The sequence below is a fragment of the Podarcis pityusensis genome (assembly GCF_964106645.2).
Source record: "Podarcis pityusensis genome assembly, chromosome: 12".
Classification (NCBI taxonomy): Eukaryota; Metazoa; Chordata; class Lepidosauria; order Squamata; family Lacertidae; genus Podarcis; species Podarcis pityusensis.
Genome location: NC_138037.1, coordinates 19738508 through 19755089, shown reverse-complemented (window position 1 = coordinate 19755089; position 16582 = coordinate 19738508). Strand labels below are relative to the sequence as shown.

At 47.1% G+C, this 16582-nt stretch overlaps 1 protein-coding gene and 1 long non-coding RNA gene across 3 annotated transcripts in view; one reads left to right on the top strand and one right to left on the bottom strand.

Moving 5' to 3' along the window:
- LOC308459705 (uncharacterized protein) overlaps positions 1-16582 on the bottom strand; it is an 80991-nt gene that overhangs the window by 266 nt on the left and 64143 nt on the right. The window contains exon 3 of the mRNA XM_080975317.1: positions 1922-2022. Within this exon, the coding sequence (XP_080831443.1) occupies positions 1922-2022 (101 nt within the window). The remainder of the gene's footprint in view (positions 1-1921; positions 2023-16582) is intronic.
- Positions 235-3901, top strand: LOC308459708. 2 transcript variants are annotated; one of them, XR_013978279.1, is made up of 3 exons: positions 235-360; positions 1790-1978; positions 2141-3901. It is a non-coding gene; the product is annotated as an uncharacterized lncRNA (long non-coding RNA). The 2 variants fall into 2 exon arrangements; XR_013978280.1 differs by lacking the exon at positions 235-360 and adding an exon at positions 739-868.

Here is a 16582-nt window from a genome sequence, read left to right as displayed (position 1 = left end):
CCGTGTGCTCGCTTGTGGGCATCGCTCAGGGAGCTGCCGGCCCCGCCGCTTGTGACCCAGTTGGCACCGCGGCTCATCGCCTAGGAGCCAGTGTCTCCAAGGGGCTGCGAGGGGCTCCGTGCCTCGGGCTGTTTTGCACGACTGCAGTGCTTGGGGCACGCGATCGGGACCGCGCCTGGTGCGCACGAGTCGAGACACTTGAACAAACCCACCACAATTGGCACGGCGACCCACAAGCCCTCCCAGCTGTTCCCTGCTAGACTTTTCAAGAGCGAAAGCAGAACTGCGAAAGCGGACCCTGGTGGCCAGAAAATGAATGTCTGCTTCCTAACACAGCCGGCGCTCGAGCCATTTTGCAAGGTGTGAGAGCCCTGCTGGGGCCCACAGGGGCTGACCCTGATTGCTGCAAGACCCTTCATAGATCCTGAGGATCAGCTAGTACAACCCCTGCAGATACGCGTGTCACAGCTAAAGAATCCCTGGAAGATGACAATACAATACAGGGCCTGCACACCGCAGAGAGAAGTGTCAGTAGTGGAAGTCCCTAAACCCAGCGCTCAGGTCCAGGAGACAAATGCGGCCTCTCATGTTTCTGTTAAGTCCTTGGCATTCTCCCCAGGCTATACCCCTCACCACTCCTGCTTTGCAGAATTTTTGCATGGCTTTGATGTGGTCTTCTGCGAACGCCTCTTGCCTGCCTGACAGAGAGGGTTGTGTGAACAAAACTAGCCCACGGTACAAAAGTAAAAATTACATTCATTGCTCCACACACTTTTGCCCCTGGGTACAAATTAGAGGAGAGCATGCACCAAAATGCAGAACACACAACAATGCATTGTATTGGAGGGAGAAACTTGTAAAAAAATTGGTGAGTGAGAGAAAAAATGTCATACAAAAATGTGCCTATTAAGAGAAATGGGTTTTCCATGCAGAAATATGGGAAGCTCAACTGAAGCTTGGGAAACTGAAAGGAACCACAACTGATAGATTCTCTCCTCTCCAGGCAGCAATAATAATAATTTTGTAATATTTTCATTAGTTGTACTCCGCCTATCTGACTGGGTTAGTATCATCTATGCTGCAAGTGGGAGGTGGGTGGGGGAGGAGCCTTCCTCTCATAGCTCTCAAGATCTGCAGCTCAAGACCCCCTTCTCCACCTCCCCATTTCTTCTCTTGCAATTTGGGTGTGAAGGTTGGCTGGCAAAACTGTTGTGCAAATTTCTGTAAACTAGCCCTGAACTGAAACTCCGCATTACGAGAGGCCTTTTCCCAGCACTCAATTGATTCCACGTCCACCTCCGTGTGTTGCTAAAGGGATTTTGGGAACCAGCAATAGAAAGCGAAGCAGGGCTCATTAACTCCAGGAAGCCATAAGGATGCTGGCAGCTTTGACACTGACTTCATCCTCCTAGCGGAGTGGGCTACAGGCCTCACTGGGCAGTCCGCTCCCCCACACACACACCATTTGTTTCCAAGTCCTGCTTATAGCAACCTTCCAAGCACCTGTGAGGTGGCGGCATGGTTCATAGATGGCATGCAAGCAGATATGCTTGCCCTTGGTGCATTTTTAGCTGTTGCCCCTGTCAAAGAGCCCTAAGAGCAGGGTTTTTCGTGTGTAGCTTAAAAACCCAGATCTGAAGCTTTAGAGGGCTATAGTCTGGGGAAATCGCATCCCATGAAACCTGAGCGCTGGGGAGAGAGGGGAGTCTATTACTCGGGATATTGATGCGCATCAATAATTCAGCACCCCAATCCTTTCTCTGAATGCCTCTTTCCAAATCGCTGCCAGGCAGAGCCAGCTGACATCAACCCAAACGGCATCCACACCTGGCCTCACGTCTGACAAGCATCTCAACGAACGGCTTTGCATTCCGAGTCCTGCCTTCACGGTGCCCAGTGAGATGGGCTGCTGAGAGCTTACCTGCTCACCAAGGTGAATCCTTGGGCACGGAGCTCACGCTGGGACTGTGGGCAGAAGGTAGGTCTGGATCTACTGGATGCAACGGGAACCCCGGAAAGGAGCTAGGAGACAGAGTAAAAAGCAGTGGGGAAGGTGGGAGAGATATTTATTAAGAATTTAAGAGGAGGCTGCTGCATCAGGCCTAAGTCCCATCTAGTGTGACATTCTGCTCTTTTACAGAGGTCAACCAGATGCCTGCATTGAAGCCCAAAAGCAGGAGCACTCTCCCCTCCCAGCAGTATGGATTCCTGTGGTTTAAAATATATCAGCACCCTCCCAACACTACTGTTAAAATGCCTGCAAAAATAGCAGCATTTTAACCTGGCACCTGCATTCAGGACTCTTCAGCCGTGGAACTTCACCCCTCTACGAATCAAATCAAATCAGATCTGATCTCCAGTATTTCCTGGAAGTGATGAGCCCTTGTTATCTCCAGGCAAGCATTCTGTGGCTACGGACGAACAGAAGCTTCTTATACCGGCTGATTATAAAATAATCTGTGTGTGTGTTGTTGTTTTTTAAAAGAATTAAATTAAAATCCCACCTTGTCCATAGATGGGCCACCTGGGTGCAAACTCGTCACGAATATTCCAAAAGGCTGTGTTTGTCAAAATTGGTTACAGTGTTTATACTATTTGTGTTAGTTTCAGGTCACTTTTGTGAGGAAAGCAAATAAGAGAAGAAGGAGCCTGCAATACTATGTACGCTTTGCTGGGGGTAAATCTCGTTTAACTAAACGGGACTCGCTTCCGCCTAGATATGCATAGGCTTGCAGTGTTAGCAGTTATTTATATAGTGCTTTAGACTGTTCAGAGCACTTTCCTTGTACAATCTCAGTCCTTACAACAACCCTGTGAGGTGGGTCACCTTCTTGCCCCCCATAGTGCAGATGGTGAGAGAGAGACTGGCTTCAGGGCAGGCCCACCCCCTGAGTTAATTGCTGTCGTTGAAATTCAAACTGGGACTCTCCTGCCTTTCTCACAATTAGCGTTTGCCCTCATGAATATATAATTCAAGGCTGGAAGGCAGGTCACTATTTGAGAATGGATGGGAATTGGCAAAGCAAGGCTTTGCTTGCTGGCAAGCCAGAAGCAGTAACGGCTTGATCAGGTGGTGACGAGCATCACACATATACTTTACACTAGAGTAGAGGAGCTCATGCACAGAATCACAGAATTGTAGTGTAGTGTCATCTAGTTCAACCCCCTGCAATGCAGGGATCTTTTTGCCCAACCTGGGGCTCAAACCCACAACCCTGAGATTAAGAGTCTTGTGCTCTACCCAATGAGCTATCCCAGGGCTGATTAGCCATGCAAAGTCATCTGCAGGAAAGGTGCTGTTGCCTGATGCTATACCACTTGAGTAAGGGGAGCCACAGATAAGTTTGCTCATACTTGAGAGCCCACAGCCAACGCCACTGGGTAGGAATTTCCTTTTCTCCTCATGTCACAGCATTACACAATTGGACAGGAACTGGGTGGAGGGAGCAGGTATTTCCCTTCTCAGAGGCCTGGGGTGCCAGTCTCAACAGCCTAGGGAAGAGTTCCTGCAGAAGGGATACCTCGGGCGTGGCATACAGCAAAAGGTAATTTCCTGCCATTCATCTCCCTTGTGTTCCTTATTCTTGGACAGCAGTTTTAAAGCACACAGATTTCAAGGAAAGGCCCCAGCAGCAGACCACAGGCTTTGCATGCAGACTGCATGCATTTCTTAGGTACGTCTGGAAGAGACCCCTCTCTGAGCTGTTGCCAGCCAGTGTCAACAGTACTAGGCCAGATAAACTGGGTATTTTGCCAAGGCAATTTGTTATGTATACCTCCGGTTGCCATGTGAAACCTTGTTTTTTTTCCCAGAAAGCTTTTGTGACTGGTCAAAGCTGCTTTGAGTGGACGGTTTTATTTTGGCCCAGGTGGGTATTTGCTATTTTATCTTCTTGCTTCTGCTGCTACTGTTTTGGGTGGGTGTGGTTTGTTATCCAGCAACATTTGGAGGGCCGCAGGTTCCTCATCCTGGATATATGGGGAAGAACTGTAGCTCAGTGCTAGGGTATCTGTTTTGCATTTGGAAGATGCAACCCTAGTATCTCCAGGCCTGAAACCCTGGAGAACCACTAACAGGCAGGCAGCATAGACCAGGTGCAGGGAACCTTTAGCTCTCCAGATGTTGAACTACAATTCCCATCAGCCTCAGCAAGGATGGCCAATGGCCAAGGATTATGGGAGTTATAGTTCAGCTTCTGGTTGGCCATAGGTTCCCCATACCTGGGACCAGTGTTTTAACATGGTGGTATTATTATTATTATTATTATTATTATTATTGGCAGCTTCCAACAGAATATACAAAAACACAACAGAACATCACAGATTAAAAGTTTCCCGATACAGAGTTGCCTCCAGATGCGTACGGAAGGTTGTATAATTATTTAAACATCTTCCAAAGACCCCAGCAATGTTTTCAGGGTAGCTCAGTGGAAGAACACTTGCTTTCAGTGCAGAAGATCCCACACTCAATCCCTGGTGGAGAGCCACTGGCAGTCAAGGCTGACAATATTGAGCTAGATTAGGGATGGGAAGTGTGTGTGGCCCTCCAGGTGTGGCTGGACTCCAACTCCCATCAGCCCTGCTCAGCAGGGCCAAAAGTCAGGGATGATGGAACTTGTAGTCCAACAACATCTGGAGGGCACCAGGTTGGGCAAAGCTATCCTGTGCGAAGGCATGGAGAGACCTGCTGTTCCCTTTTCCTTCCCTAAAATCATAACAACTATGTTGCTTATTATTTACAAAGAGCCTCAAACATACTGCCCAGTATTGAAAGGAAACACCTGTCTCTGAGCAAGGTGAGTGAAGGATCTGAGTTTATCTAGGGCAGCTTCTGAATCCTGGCTTCCTATATTGTTCTTTTTCCTGTTGGGATTCTTTTTACAGCTGCATAATAGTCAGAAATTCGTCCATGGGCAGGTTTCCTGTTAAATCTCAGTCTGTCCCCAAATTGGTGAAAGACACGTGAGACAGCTACACCGAGGAATCTTCAAGCTATAGGTGAAGTGGGCCATTCCTGGGGAGGTAGAAACCTCTTCCACCCAACCCCTTGGTGAGCAGCGGTGTACAAGAGAGAAAAGGAATCCAGTTGCAACCATTATGCCCAGTCTGTTGCACGCAGAATGGGGAAGCTGAGATTCCAGAGTGGGGGAAGTGGCTTCATGTGGGGAAGGGCCCCACGGCACAGTGAGGGAGCACACAGAAGGTTCAGTCTTCAGGTGGGGCTGCCTGAAATCCTGGAGAGCTGCTGCCAGTCAGTGTAGACAATACTGTACTAGATAGACCACTGGTCTGGTTGGGTATAAGGCTGCTTCTTATGTTCCTAATATTTTAAAACTGGGGCCCCTGATATGGCATAAAGTGCCTCGAGGGTTCTGTCCTAGCACACTTACTTGGAAATGATGGACTGGAGTCAATAAGACGTCCTTCCAAGAAAACAGATTTAGGCTTTCAGATTATGACTCAGAAGGGAAGCAAGGGATCCCTTAAGAGGTGCCTAGGAGAAGGCTGGAGGGGAGCAAAGAGAGAGAGAAGGAAGGAAAGAAAACAGCCAGCATCCTGCATCTAGGCGGTTCACGTCGATGAGTCCATGTTAGCTGCCTTGCTCTGAAATGCAAGCCGTGGTCACGCCCTGCACATGAATCAACAGTGGTGCTCATCTGGAATGCATCTGCTCCAGAGCTCTGGCTCACAGCTGTCCTGGAGGGGGTGGCTGCTCCTTCTTTCCTGTCAAGTCTTCAGATGTTGTGGGACAGGTCTCCATCCATCCATATCGGACGCTGAGCAGAACCACCGCCACCATATTCTTGCCACATTCCCCAACGTCCTCCTCCCTTTCCTGAGTCACACACATAGGCTTTGGTTTCCACAACTGGAAGGCATCCTCGCCCACAGAAGGACTGTGGGGCAGGGAATTTCCTAAAGGGCAAGGCAGATTTCCCAGAGTCGGTGTGGTGTGGTGGTTGGAGTGTTGCACTAAGACCTGAGAGACCTGGTGTGGCGATCACACAGGGTCCCCAGATGTTTAAAGGTCTGTTGATCCCTGTGCCACCACTGTGCTCACTTCCCCGCTGCCACCAACCCGTTACTCTCGGGTAAAACACTTGAGTCCAGACAGTTGTTAAAAGTGAACCAAAAAAACCAAGATTATTTTACAAACATTAACAAGTTTATGGTTTCTCAGATAATATTCCTGTCAGTATCTTAACTTTCGTTTCTTTACCAGTCTATACCTTCCTAATACCTTCTGTCTGATTATCTCAACTGTTTGACTGACTCCTCTTAACAAATTCTCTCACTCTCTCACATCAGACTAGCCCAACCCACAGACTTCTTATCTAACTCCAGACTGTCTTCTCAACAACTCTAACTCCTAACTCTCCTCTCAGAAAAACCTCTCTGTGCTTAAACCTTATACACAATTAACTTCGCCCCTTGGGTTCCCATTGGTTAGTCATTTTACAATTAGTTAACCCTTTCCTTATGAACCCAGTATGATGTCACACCCCTAGGAGGGCAAACGCCACACCAGGGTTCAAAACCCCAGTCAGCCATGAGGCTAACCAGGTGACCTTGGGCTGGTCGCTCAACTCTCAGCCTAAACTCCCTCACTGGGTTGTTGTGAGGATAAAATGGGGAGGAGGAGAATTACCGTATTTTTTGCTCTATAAGACTCACTTTTCCCTCCTAAAAAGTAAGGGGAAATGTGTGTGCGTCTTATGGAGCGAATGCAGGCTGCGCAGCTATCCCAGAAGCCAGAACAGCAAGAGGGATTGCTGCTTTCACTGCACAGCGATCCCTCTTGCTGTTCTGGCTTCTGAGATTCAGAATATTTTTTTTCTTGTTTTCTTGTTTTCCTCCTCCAAAAACTAGGTGCGTCTTGTGGTCTGGTGCATCTTATAGAGCGAAAAATACGGTATGTATGCCACCTTGAGGTCCTTGGAGAAAAGGTGGGATAGAAATGCAATAAATAAAATTTTGTCCTTAATAAATCTCCCTGAAAGCTCTGCCTATCCCCTTGGCAGCATGTGCTGTAGCTGGGACAATGGCAGTTCAAATCTCTGCCCCACCACTCAGCGTAAGGTAGGACCATTTAACACATCCTTCAGTTAAAAGCATGAGCTCAGGCTCTTCTCTGGTTGCTCCCAGCATCACAGGGAAATGGAATGTTTTTTGACTGAGGGTTTGTTTATTTTATGTAAAATATTTCTGAGCTGCCCTTCATCAAAAGATTCTAAAGCCATGTTGATTTACAGATTGTAAGTAGTTGCTGGAGGCAATGTTTGCCAAACAAGCAGAATGGAATAGATGTAAACCGTACACAGTACATATGTGGACAGCGCAAGAGGCAGCCAGGTCCGGCCTGCTAAAACCTTAACCTTTGTCTCTAGCAGACCTGACATTACAAAAAAAGTTGGCTGTACTCTTGGTCAAGAATTAAAGTGAAAAATACAGAACAGTTTGCGTCATACCTTCCCCACAGATGTTACTAGACAAAATTCTCTCAGACAAGGGACTGTATGACAACCACTACTTCTTATGCTTATATAAGAATGTATCAGAGCTGAGACATGCATTTAATCGCTTGTGATATGCATGTCCGGGCGGGGGGGGTAGATAGAGAGAAAAGATCATTCTACCCCTTCCCATAGACTTGGACTGAGAATCCAGAAATTAAAAAAACAACAACAACCATGTTTCCCAGCTTGTACCTGATCTGCATGCTTTGCTTCCAATGCTTAGGTTGCTGCAGATGTACTTGAGCATGACAATCAAACCATGATTTCAAAGCATCTTTTTGCTGTCTTGAAGTCAAACTTAGGTTTTGACCTGAATAGTAGCTCACAGCATTGATTGATTGATATTGCATTTCTATACCCCTTTCCTCCAAGGAGCTCAAGGCTGTGTACACAAACATCTCCCCCTTCTCCATTTTATCTTCACAATAACCTTGCGAGGTAGGTTAGGCTGAGAGACAGTGACTAGCCCAAGGACTCACGGTGAGAATTTTAACCCGGGTCTCCCAGGTCCTAGTCTGATACTCTAACCACCACACCACACTAGGTTCCCCACCATGCATTTTGCTACGGACCATCTTTCTTTGCAAATGTCAAAGGCAGGTATTTAGGGGTGGGTGAGCATCCTGTTGCTTGCCCCAAATGGGGCTGAGTCATTGCCGGGGGAAGGTCTGCTAGGAAGGTCCTAGCTCAGTGGTAGAGAACCCACTTTGCATTCAGGAGGCTCCAGGTTCAATTCCTGGCATCTCCACCCTGGGCTTGGACTGTCCCCTCCTTGGAAGCTTGAAGAGTTGCTGCCCATCAGTGTAGACAGTGCTGTGCTAGATGGACCAGTGGTCTGATTCAGTACAGGGCAGCTTCCTTTGTCCCTACGTACCGTCTGCCTCCTCCCCATCTCTCAAGGCAAGTGACTGAGGCCCTCGTGCAAGGAGGGGGCGGCGGTAGCAGCACCTTTGAGTCCTTTCCTTTGAGCATCACCATTCTATGATGCTAATAAGATGCTTTCTTTTTTGCCGGTTCCAAACACAAGTTTGCCAGTCCCTTGAGACAGAGATTCGCAGAATAAACTCTGGAGCCAGAGTGGAGTCTTTAATAAAGGTTCAGTGTGACTCACACTGATGAGTCTTGTTCTTAATTGCCCGGGTAAACTGCACAAACAATTCGCTTTGAAGGAACGGCCTCTCAGATCTCCTGTTGTATTTGTGGAAGACCCAGGCAAGGATGGAACACAACCTTGTAAGCTTTATAAAAACTGAACAAAACGAACAAAATCTGGACAGCAATGTTGGATTCTGATTTCAGGTTTGTATCCAGAAGCCTAATTCTCATACCACTCTGTGGCCACCTCACTCTTTCTCTGCTGACAGAGGCAAGTTTGCTGGCTGAGATCCAGGATTCACATCCCTGAGCCAGCTTTTGACCCAAATTGTTGAAGTCAAATTTGAGAGGAGAGAGAACAGCGATCTCTAAGATACTAGTTAGGGGAGGGGGGAGGATTGTTACCATGAAAAAGGAAGGAAGACCCTCAGGTACCCTTGCTGAGAATCTCATAATGCCAGCAACATTAAGGGTTGGTGCTATTTGAGCGGATCAGCCTTCCCCAACGTGGTGCCCTCTAGGGCAAGCGCTGGCTGGGGCAGGTAGGAGCTGCAGCAGCAACCCCATGGAGGGCAAAACCCTTTCTTACGTCATTGCAAAAAAAAAACTGGCAACAAGAGCAGCGGTGTAATGCACAAAAGACCATTCTGGTTTTGGATTGCTCTCAAGGTAGGCCCATAAGGAAATCTGCACACATGAAAAAGCAGGCTCTATTTAGCATTCAGGTTTCAGGTGCCCCCTGTGAGCCCAACTGCCCTTTATTAGGTCGTGTCCAGAAATATGGGGTAGGCGCTTCTCTCATTTTCTTTGGTAAGGATGGGGAGTTTTTTGTGCATTCTTTTTTTACTCCTCCTGGCTTTGGTTTTGGTAAGAAAATATTTGGAACAGAAATAATTATTGTTCTCACCTCCAGCAGAGTGGCTAGAGGTGGGGAACTTCTCCAGAGCTCAGAGGGAGAGCATCTGCTTTACATTCAAAAAAGTCCCGAGTTCATTCCCAGATAGGGCTGGGAAAGTGTCTTGCCTGAAACCCTGGACAGCAGCTGCCAGTCAGTGTAAGCAATACTTAGCTAAGAGGGGCCAACGGTATAAGCCAGCTTTCCGTGGCCCTCCAGGCCGCTCTCTCTGGCCCTCAGAACTCTCCCCAGGACACACCCCTCACTGGTCCCCCTCACCCCCTGGAGTGTTTTGCATGTCCTTGAACCCCAATAATGCTTCTTGCTTGTCTGGATGGAGGACAAAGAGGGATGTGGGAGTCGCATGTGTAGAAAACCAGGCTATTGTACAAATTTACATATTTTGCTCTGCCAACTTTTCCTGGTAGCCCCTCCCACCACTGGCATGTGGCCTCCAGAAGCTTGCCCAGAAGGTAATGTGGCCCTTGGGTGAAAAAAATGACCACTCCCAGTCTTGATGCAGAAGAGGCTGAGAAGGAAGCCACCCTCCCAAAGGATGAATGGCACCCACCTAGTACCATGATTGGCACCCCTCTGTGCCAATCCGAGGCCCTTATGCCAGATCACCTGACGAGTTGCCGCTCTGCTGCAAGTAACACAGAGCTGGGCCAGGAGCCAGAGAAAGAATCAGCAAATGCTCCTCTATCATCCCGTTTTGCCTTGTGGTGGCTGTTAGCTTAAAGGGCTTGAGGCTTTTTCTGGATTTGCGGAATCAAGGCCTTCTGCTGACACTTCAAACTCTCATTCCTTCCCCGGGATTCCTGTTAATTTCTTTCTTCCCTGTTCCTTATGGTTCCCGGTTCGGGAGGAAGGCCACCATCGTGCCCCTCTCCCTTAGTATTTAAGCCATCGCTCAGGTTACCTCACTGGGCTCAGTCCATAGGCACTGACTCTGTGTGCCAATAGATAGGAATGCCAGTTTGCACAATGACCCAAGATTAAAATTAGGTAAGAAATCGCAAGTAAGAAAACTTAACATGCCTGATGAATTATTTTTTAAAAAGGTCCTGTGGAAGTTCAACAGGAAGTGGGCTTGGCTGACAGAATAAGAATTAAATAGAGGGTCAGGCCATCTAACCCAGTGTTTCCTGTTCTGACTGGCAGTAGCTGCCCAGGTCTCTAAGGTCAAGAAAGGGCTCTTCCATCAGCCACTTCCTGTTTCTTTGTAACTGGAGATGCAAGTAACTGAACCCAGAACTGTCCACGAGGAAAGACTGTGCTCTGCTAACCACAACCCCCTCAGCAATAGTATGTGAAGAAGAGGGATTTGCTGCCAAACTGGTAAAACACATCGAAAGTGCCTGTGAGGAACACAGAGGGGAGGAGACCCAACCCCCACCGAGGTCTCTTTTTTTCCTAATTAAAGGAAGGGTTTCTCATGGGACGAGGCACAATCCTTTGCACCCTTTCCCAGGACTTCTTCTTTCACTGTAAAGAACAATCCCGCTCGGCTGTGAACTTCAAGGAACGAAAAGGCATTAAATAGCGCCTCTGTTTGTGTCGGCCTTCACCTTGGCTGCTCTCTTGCAAACGGGGCCTGTTTCCTTTCCCAAGGCACAACAGGCAAATGAGGTGGGGGGGGTGAAATATCTCTTCCTGCTTCCTGGGTATTGTGGTTCACCATCACGTCAAAGAAAATTTTAAAGCACTCTCTCCTCCATTGCTCTCTGTAGCCTCAGGGTGAGCGTTCATCACCCAAGTCCAGCGACTGGGCTTTGTACCTGGAGCTGGAGTATGCCTTGATTGGAGCAGCTATTGGTTTGGTTTTGTTTTATCAGTTGCCTGGTTTTCAGCTTGAAAGCAAGCTTCCAAAGCAGGTGGCAGGATGATTTAAAAGATAAAGCATACAAAAGGGTGTATAATAAATTAAATAGAATGCACAACAAAAATAAATAATAGTAAGGGCTCAGTAATAATAATAATAATAATAATAATAATAATAATACAAACAGCAAGATGAAAACAGAGGCAAGATACGAATTGCAGAACCAGGGTGAAATACCGTATTTTTCGCCCTATAGGACGCACTTTTCCCCCTCCAAAAATGAATGGGAAATGTGTGTGCGTCCTATGGGGCGAATGCAGGCTTTCACTGAAGCCTGGAGAGCAAGAGGGGTCGGTGCGCACCGAACCCTCTCGCTCTCCAGGCTTCGCGCAGTTCTCCGCAAGGCGCAGGAGCCCGACGCTGGGCTCCCGCGGCTTGCGGAGAGTTGCCTGCATGCTGAAGCCTGGGCGCGCTGAGCTCAGCGCGCCCAGGCTTTGAGCTTCACGCAGCTCTCCGCAAGCTGTGGGAGCCTGGCGCCAGGCTCCCACGGCTTGCGGAGAGTTGCCTGTTCTGGGGGCTGGGGTCGGGGGAAGCCTGGGTGGGAAATTTTTTTCCCCCTTTATTCCCCCCCCCCCAAAAAAACCTAGGTGTGCCTTATGGGACGGTGCATCCTATAGGGCGGAAAATACGGTACCATAGGAATAAAATCATTTGGCATTAAATCATCAGGGCATTCTCTTGGCAAGAAAACTGACTAAAATGCCTGGATGAATAAAAACGAAGACGTCAGCTTGATCTGGTGCCTGAAACTTAAAAGTGAGACTCCATTGTCATAAGTCAGGTGCCACCACTAAGAAGGCCCTCTCCCCGGTTACTCGCCACTGAAGACAGGGCACCACTGAGGCAACGAAGATACTAGTTCTGAGGCAGGTTCATGCGGAAGAAGGTAGTCTTTCAAGTTCCAGAGACTCAAGCCTTCTGTCTTCTCCTCACAGCGAGAATATCTGTCCAGAAAGGTTTGCCCATTTGAGTGAGTGGAGGGGGCTGCGGGGGCTGCATTTGCACTAGTGGTACAGGAGCATGTTAAGCAGTATATAAAAGTTTGAAATAAATAAAATAAATATAAACATGCACCGACTACAGTGGTACCTCAGGTTACATACGCTTCAGGTTACAGACTCTGCTAACCCAGAAATAGTGCTTCAGGTTAAAAACTTTGCTTCAGGATGAGAACAGAAATCGTGCTCTGGCGGCGCAGTGGCAGCAGGAGGCCCGATTAGCTAAAGTGGTGCTTCAGGTTAAGAACAGTTTCAGGTTAAGAACGGACCTCCGGAACGAATTAAGTACTTAACTTGAGGTACCACTGTACTTAATTTCCAAATTGTATTAATCGTGTGAAGAAATATGATAAATATGAACAAATATGGGGGAATTCTGATCATAAATAACACCGAGTTTTGCTATTTAAATGTAACTGGGTTTGTTTGTCTTTTAAGAAAGTTTTGAATCTGGATTTTACAGCTCCTCTTCAATGCCAGCTGCAGAGTTCCACACTCCTAAGCTATCTCCCCTTGGCTCTCTTTATTAGCTGCTGGAATTGCTTTGGTTTGGTTTTTCCGGGAAACTATGGCAAGATGCTGCAGTGTTTTGCAACCACTGCCTGGCATGGCCCACCAGACCCCTGCCAGCAGGGCCACCTGCGCTGGTTTCAGTGACGTCAAATGAGTCCCAGAAATGCTGACATCTGCTCCTGAGGTTTGCCGCTAAAGTGCTTTTCTTTAGATACGCAAGTCAAGGGACTTTACCTGGAGCGTTGCTTGGAAAAAATGTTTGAAGTTTCTATAGAAGGCATTTAGGAAAAACTTGCCCAACGAAAAATCTGGGCTTTGCTCCTCGGCCAAGTCTTACGCACGCTTGGCCTCCTCCTCCTCCTCGCCTCGTTTCAAAGTTATCTTGTTTCTCCAACAGAGGGACTCCCCATGGCCATCAATCTGAATGAGGTTGACACACCTCCCCATAGGCCTATATTTCAGCTGTTCATAAATTGGCAAGTTTTATTGTCCATTTTGATTGCTCTGCAGCCAGGGGGTCGGGTGGGGGAAATGTCAAAACTTTTTCGCCTTGTTCAACTGAAGAAACACGTAGCTGCCAGGTAACGTAATGAGTTCTGTTAAGGGAACTTAAGGGTTTTTTCTCTCTCAAACATAGAAATCAGTGCCTATTTTGACTTCTCTGCCTAGGAAAGCCAACATGCTCAGAGGCTACAAGTACCCCCAACAAATGCTTCGTTCACGACTCCCTGGGACAAAAGTGTCAGTGATAGACAGTCTAGCCTCCGAAGGGAGGTGCATAAGTTGTGTGTGACTTTTTGTAGATTCGCTGTTTGCTTGCCTATTTCAAAATGGTATACCCTGCATTTCTTTGTAACTAAACCAAATTAAACATATTGGTAATTGCAGATCACAAACACACACAGGATATAGCAGCAGAGCAGACATTAAAACAGCTATGCAAATGTACAACAATGCCCTCAAAACTGCCTCAGCCAATCTTAAAAGCTTTCTGGAAAAGCCACATCTTCACACTGCTTCTGAAGGGATACAAAGGAAAATGACTTATATGTCAGACCACAGATCCACCTCGCCCAATACTGTCAACCCCGACTGGTAGCAGCTCTCCTGAGTATCAGGCAGCAGTCTCTCCCACTTCTACCAGGAGACTGAACTCGAGACTTTTTGCATGCTTTCACACAGAATCATAGAATTGTAGAGTTGGAAGGGACCACAAGGGTCATCTAGTCCAGCCCCCTGCATTGCAAGAAACTTTTGCCCAACGTAGAGCTTGAACCCACAACCTCGAGAGTAAGAGTCTCATGCTCTACCAACTGAGCTATCTCAGATGTGCATCAGCACTGGCAACTGATCTGTGGTTGGGGTGAGAATCATGGAACATTTCCTTTCCTTCCTAGATTTATAGGCCACTTTTCTACTGAAGCACTTGTGGCACTTTGCAGTTTTAAGTATTGACACACTGTCCAAAATGCAGGAAAGGAAACGTTGTGGGAACTGGAGGGTTGTGGGGGAAGAAGAAAAAGAGGGAAAATAAGAAAATCCAGGTACTAACTTTCTCTTACCATTCCATTGGCCTGATGACATAATGAGGTTGCATAATGTGGGTGCAATAAATGGTCACTGCAGCAAATCCACTTTTTAAGAAAAGTCTTTTTTTTTTGGAGTTACTGAAGTGACAAGAAAATGCATCGAAAAGTTTGGGAGGGATGAGTAAAAACATATACACACCTTGGAAGCAAATCACAATGAATGCTCAACAAACAGGTGTTTTGGAAGACCCCTTAAGGAGATAATAAATGGAAGTGTCAACAAAATGCAGAGTAAAACTTTCCTGTGTGAGTTAAAATCACAATCTTGCTTGTTCATTTATGTGCAACTTAGGCTCAGGGGATGACACCATTCCCTTAACATTTGTTTGCCCCACATCCTACTTTTTAATCTGTGATAAGAGCTTGCCGCACACCTATTTTTACAGCACATTGTGAAAGCCAAGAGGTATAAACAAATATTTTCAAACAATATTCCTTTCATTTATGACATCAAAAACAGACCTGCAAGATAGCCTAATTCCCTCACCCTAAAACCCCATTACGTTTTAATTTATCTATCAATCCATCAGATTTTACCCATCAGATTTATGTCATAAAAATCACAATGAAATTGTTATCTAATGGCTCTTAATAAATGTCAAAAAATAACTTGTGGATGGTCATTTGAAATATATTGGAAGTCATTAAACATCAATTAAACTATGTTTTACTAATACTTTATTACAGTCTTTTTAACTGAACTGCGAGGAGGGGAAAAGATTTGCTGGCTGCTTTATTTAAGTCAAGACATCGTAAAAGTTCTTACTGCTTTCACTATTAAATATATTGATTCTGCTCAAATTTTTCTCCTAGGAGAATCGCTGACAGCTGTTCCTTACAAACAATCCTGACGGCAGAGAACTGTAGGAGGGTGTTCTGTGGCTCCACCTCACTTAACCACAGGGAAAGCTGCTAAGGGGCTCTTCCCTTAAAAAATTAGGACCAATAAAATTGACACCTGGGTCTCAGCCACCACTCACCTGTAGCAATGGTACCTGGAATGGCCCTTCAGAAAGCAGGTGGGAGGGTTGTGTGGCTGAATGCTTATAGGTGTGTGAGGCTGTGTTAAGAGATGGTTTTTTAAAAGATGGGGCACCGCACCCTTGGACTACTCCAGCAAATGTCCATCCACTCAAACTTTCAGCCCCTGAACTTCAAGGAGGCCCACCCACCCGCCTCAGGAATATGCGAAAGACAAGCTGTACTAAATACAGAGTGACAAGATAGCATAGACCAAACTGCCCTATAGGAAGTCAGGCAGAGACATGGTAGGCAAGGGAGCACTGAAGGACCTTGAAAAGAGAGAGGTGGGGGGGAATCACACCCAAACCTGCAGCTAAGAGGCCCATTGCAAAAACCAATGGCGTGGCCTTGTCCTCCCTGTGTTTGAGCAATGCTAGCTTCCTGTGCATGCTTTCCTATGGCCCACAAGTAACCCAGAGATGCATTTTAAATAAAAGGGCACATTCTACTCATGTAAAAACACACTGATTCCTGGACCGTCCACAGGCCGGATTTTGAAGGCGATTGGGCTGGATCCGGCCCCGGGGCCTTAGTTTGCCTACCCATGATCTACAGCTACAGCATCCCAGACAGCTGCTGTCCTCCTTCTGCTTTAATGCCTTCAGCAAAGGAGAGCCCACTGTCTGTTCTACTAGCAAAGAGCTCTAAATCAAGAATAACTGTCAAGTTGTAGGTTAGCTGGATGCTGGAGGAACCATGCGGCCATTCGTTCACACATTTGTGCATTTTTTGTGTGCATGTATTCCCTGCCCTGATGCCATCATGGCACTTGAAAGGTGGCATCCGTGAGGTCCCCAGGTCGTCTCCCATGCAGATATTGACCAGACCTGCAAGGTGGCAGCCCTCACCTCATGCCCCGAGACATTCCAGACCAATCACAGATCTGTGCCCAGTCACTGCACAGCATCAGAGTCACTTTCCAGCCATATCCACCAAGTGCCAAGTTGATTGCCTAGCCTGACCCTTAGATGCTTTTCATCTTGATAACCTTAGCAGGGCTACTGCCTCTCAGCACCTGCACATACACAACCCATCTCCCGTACAGGGAATACCAGGACTGCGTGACC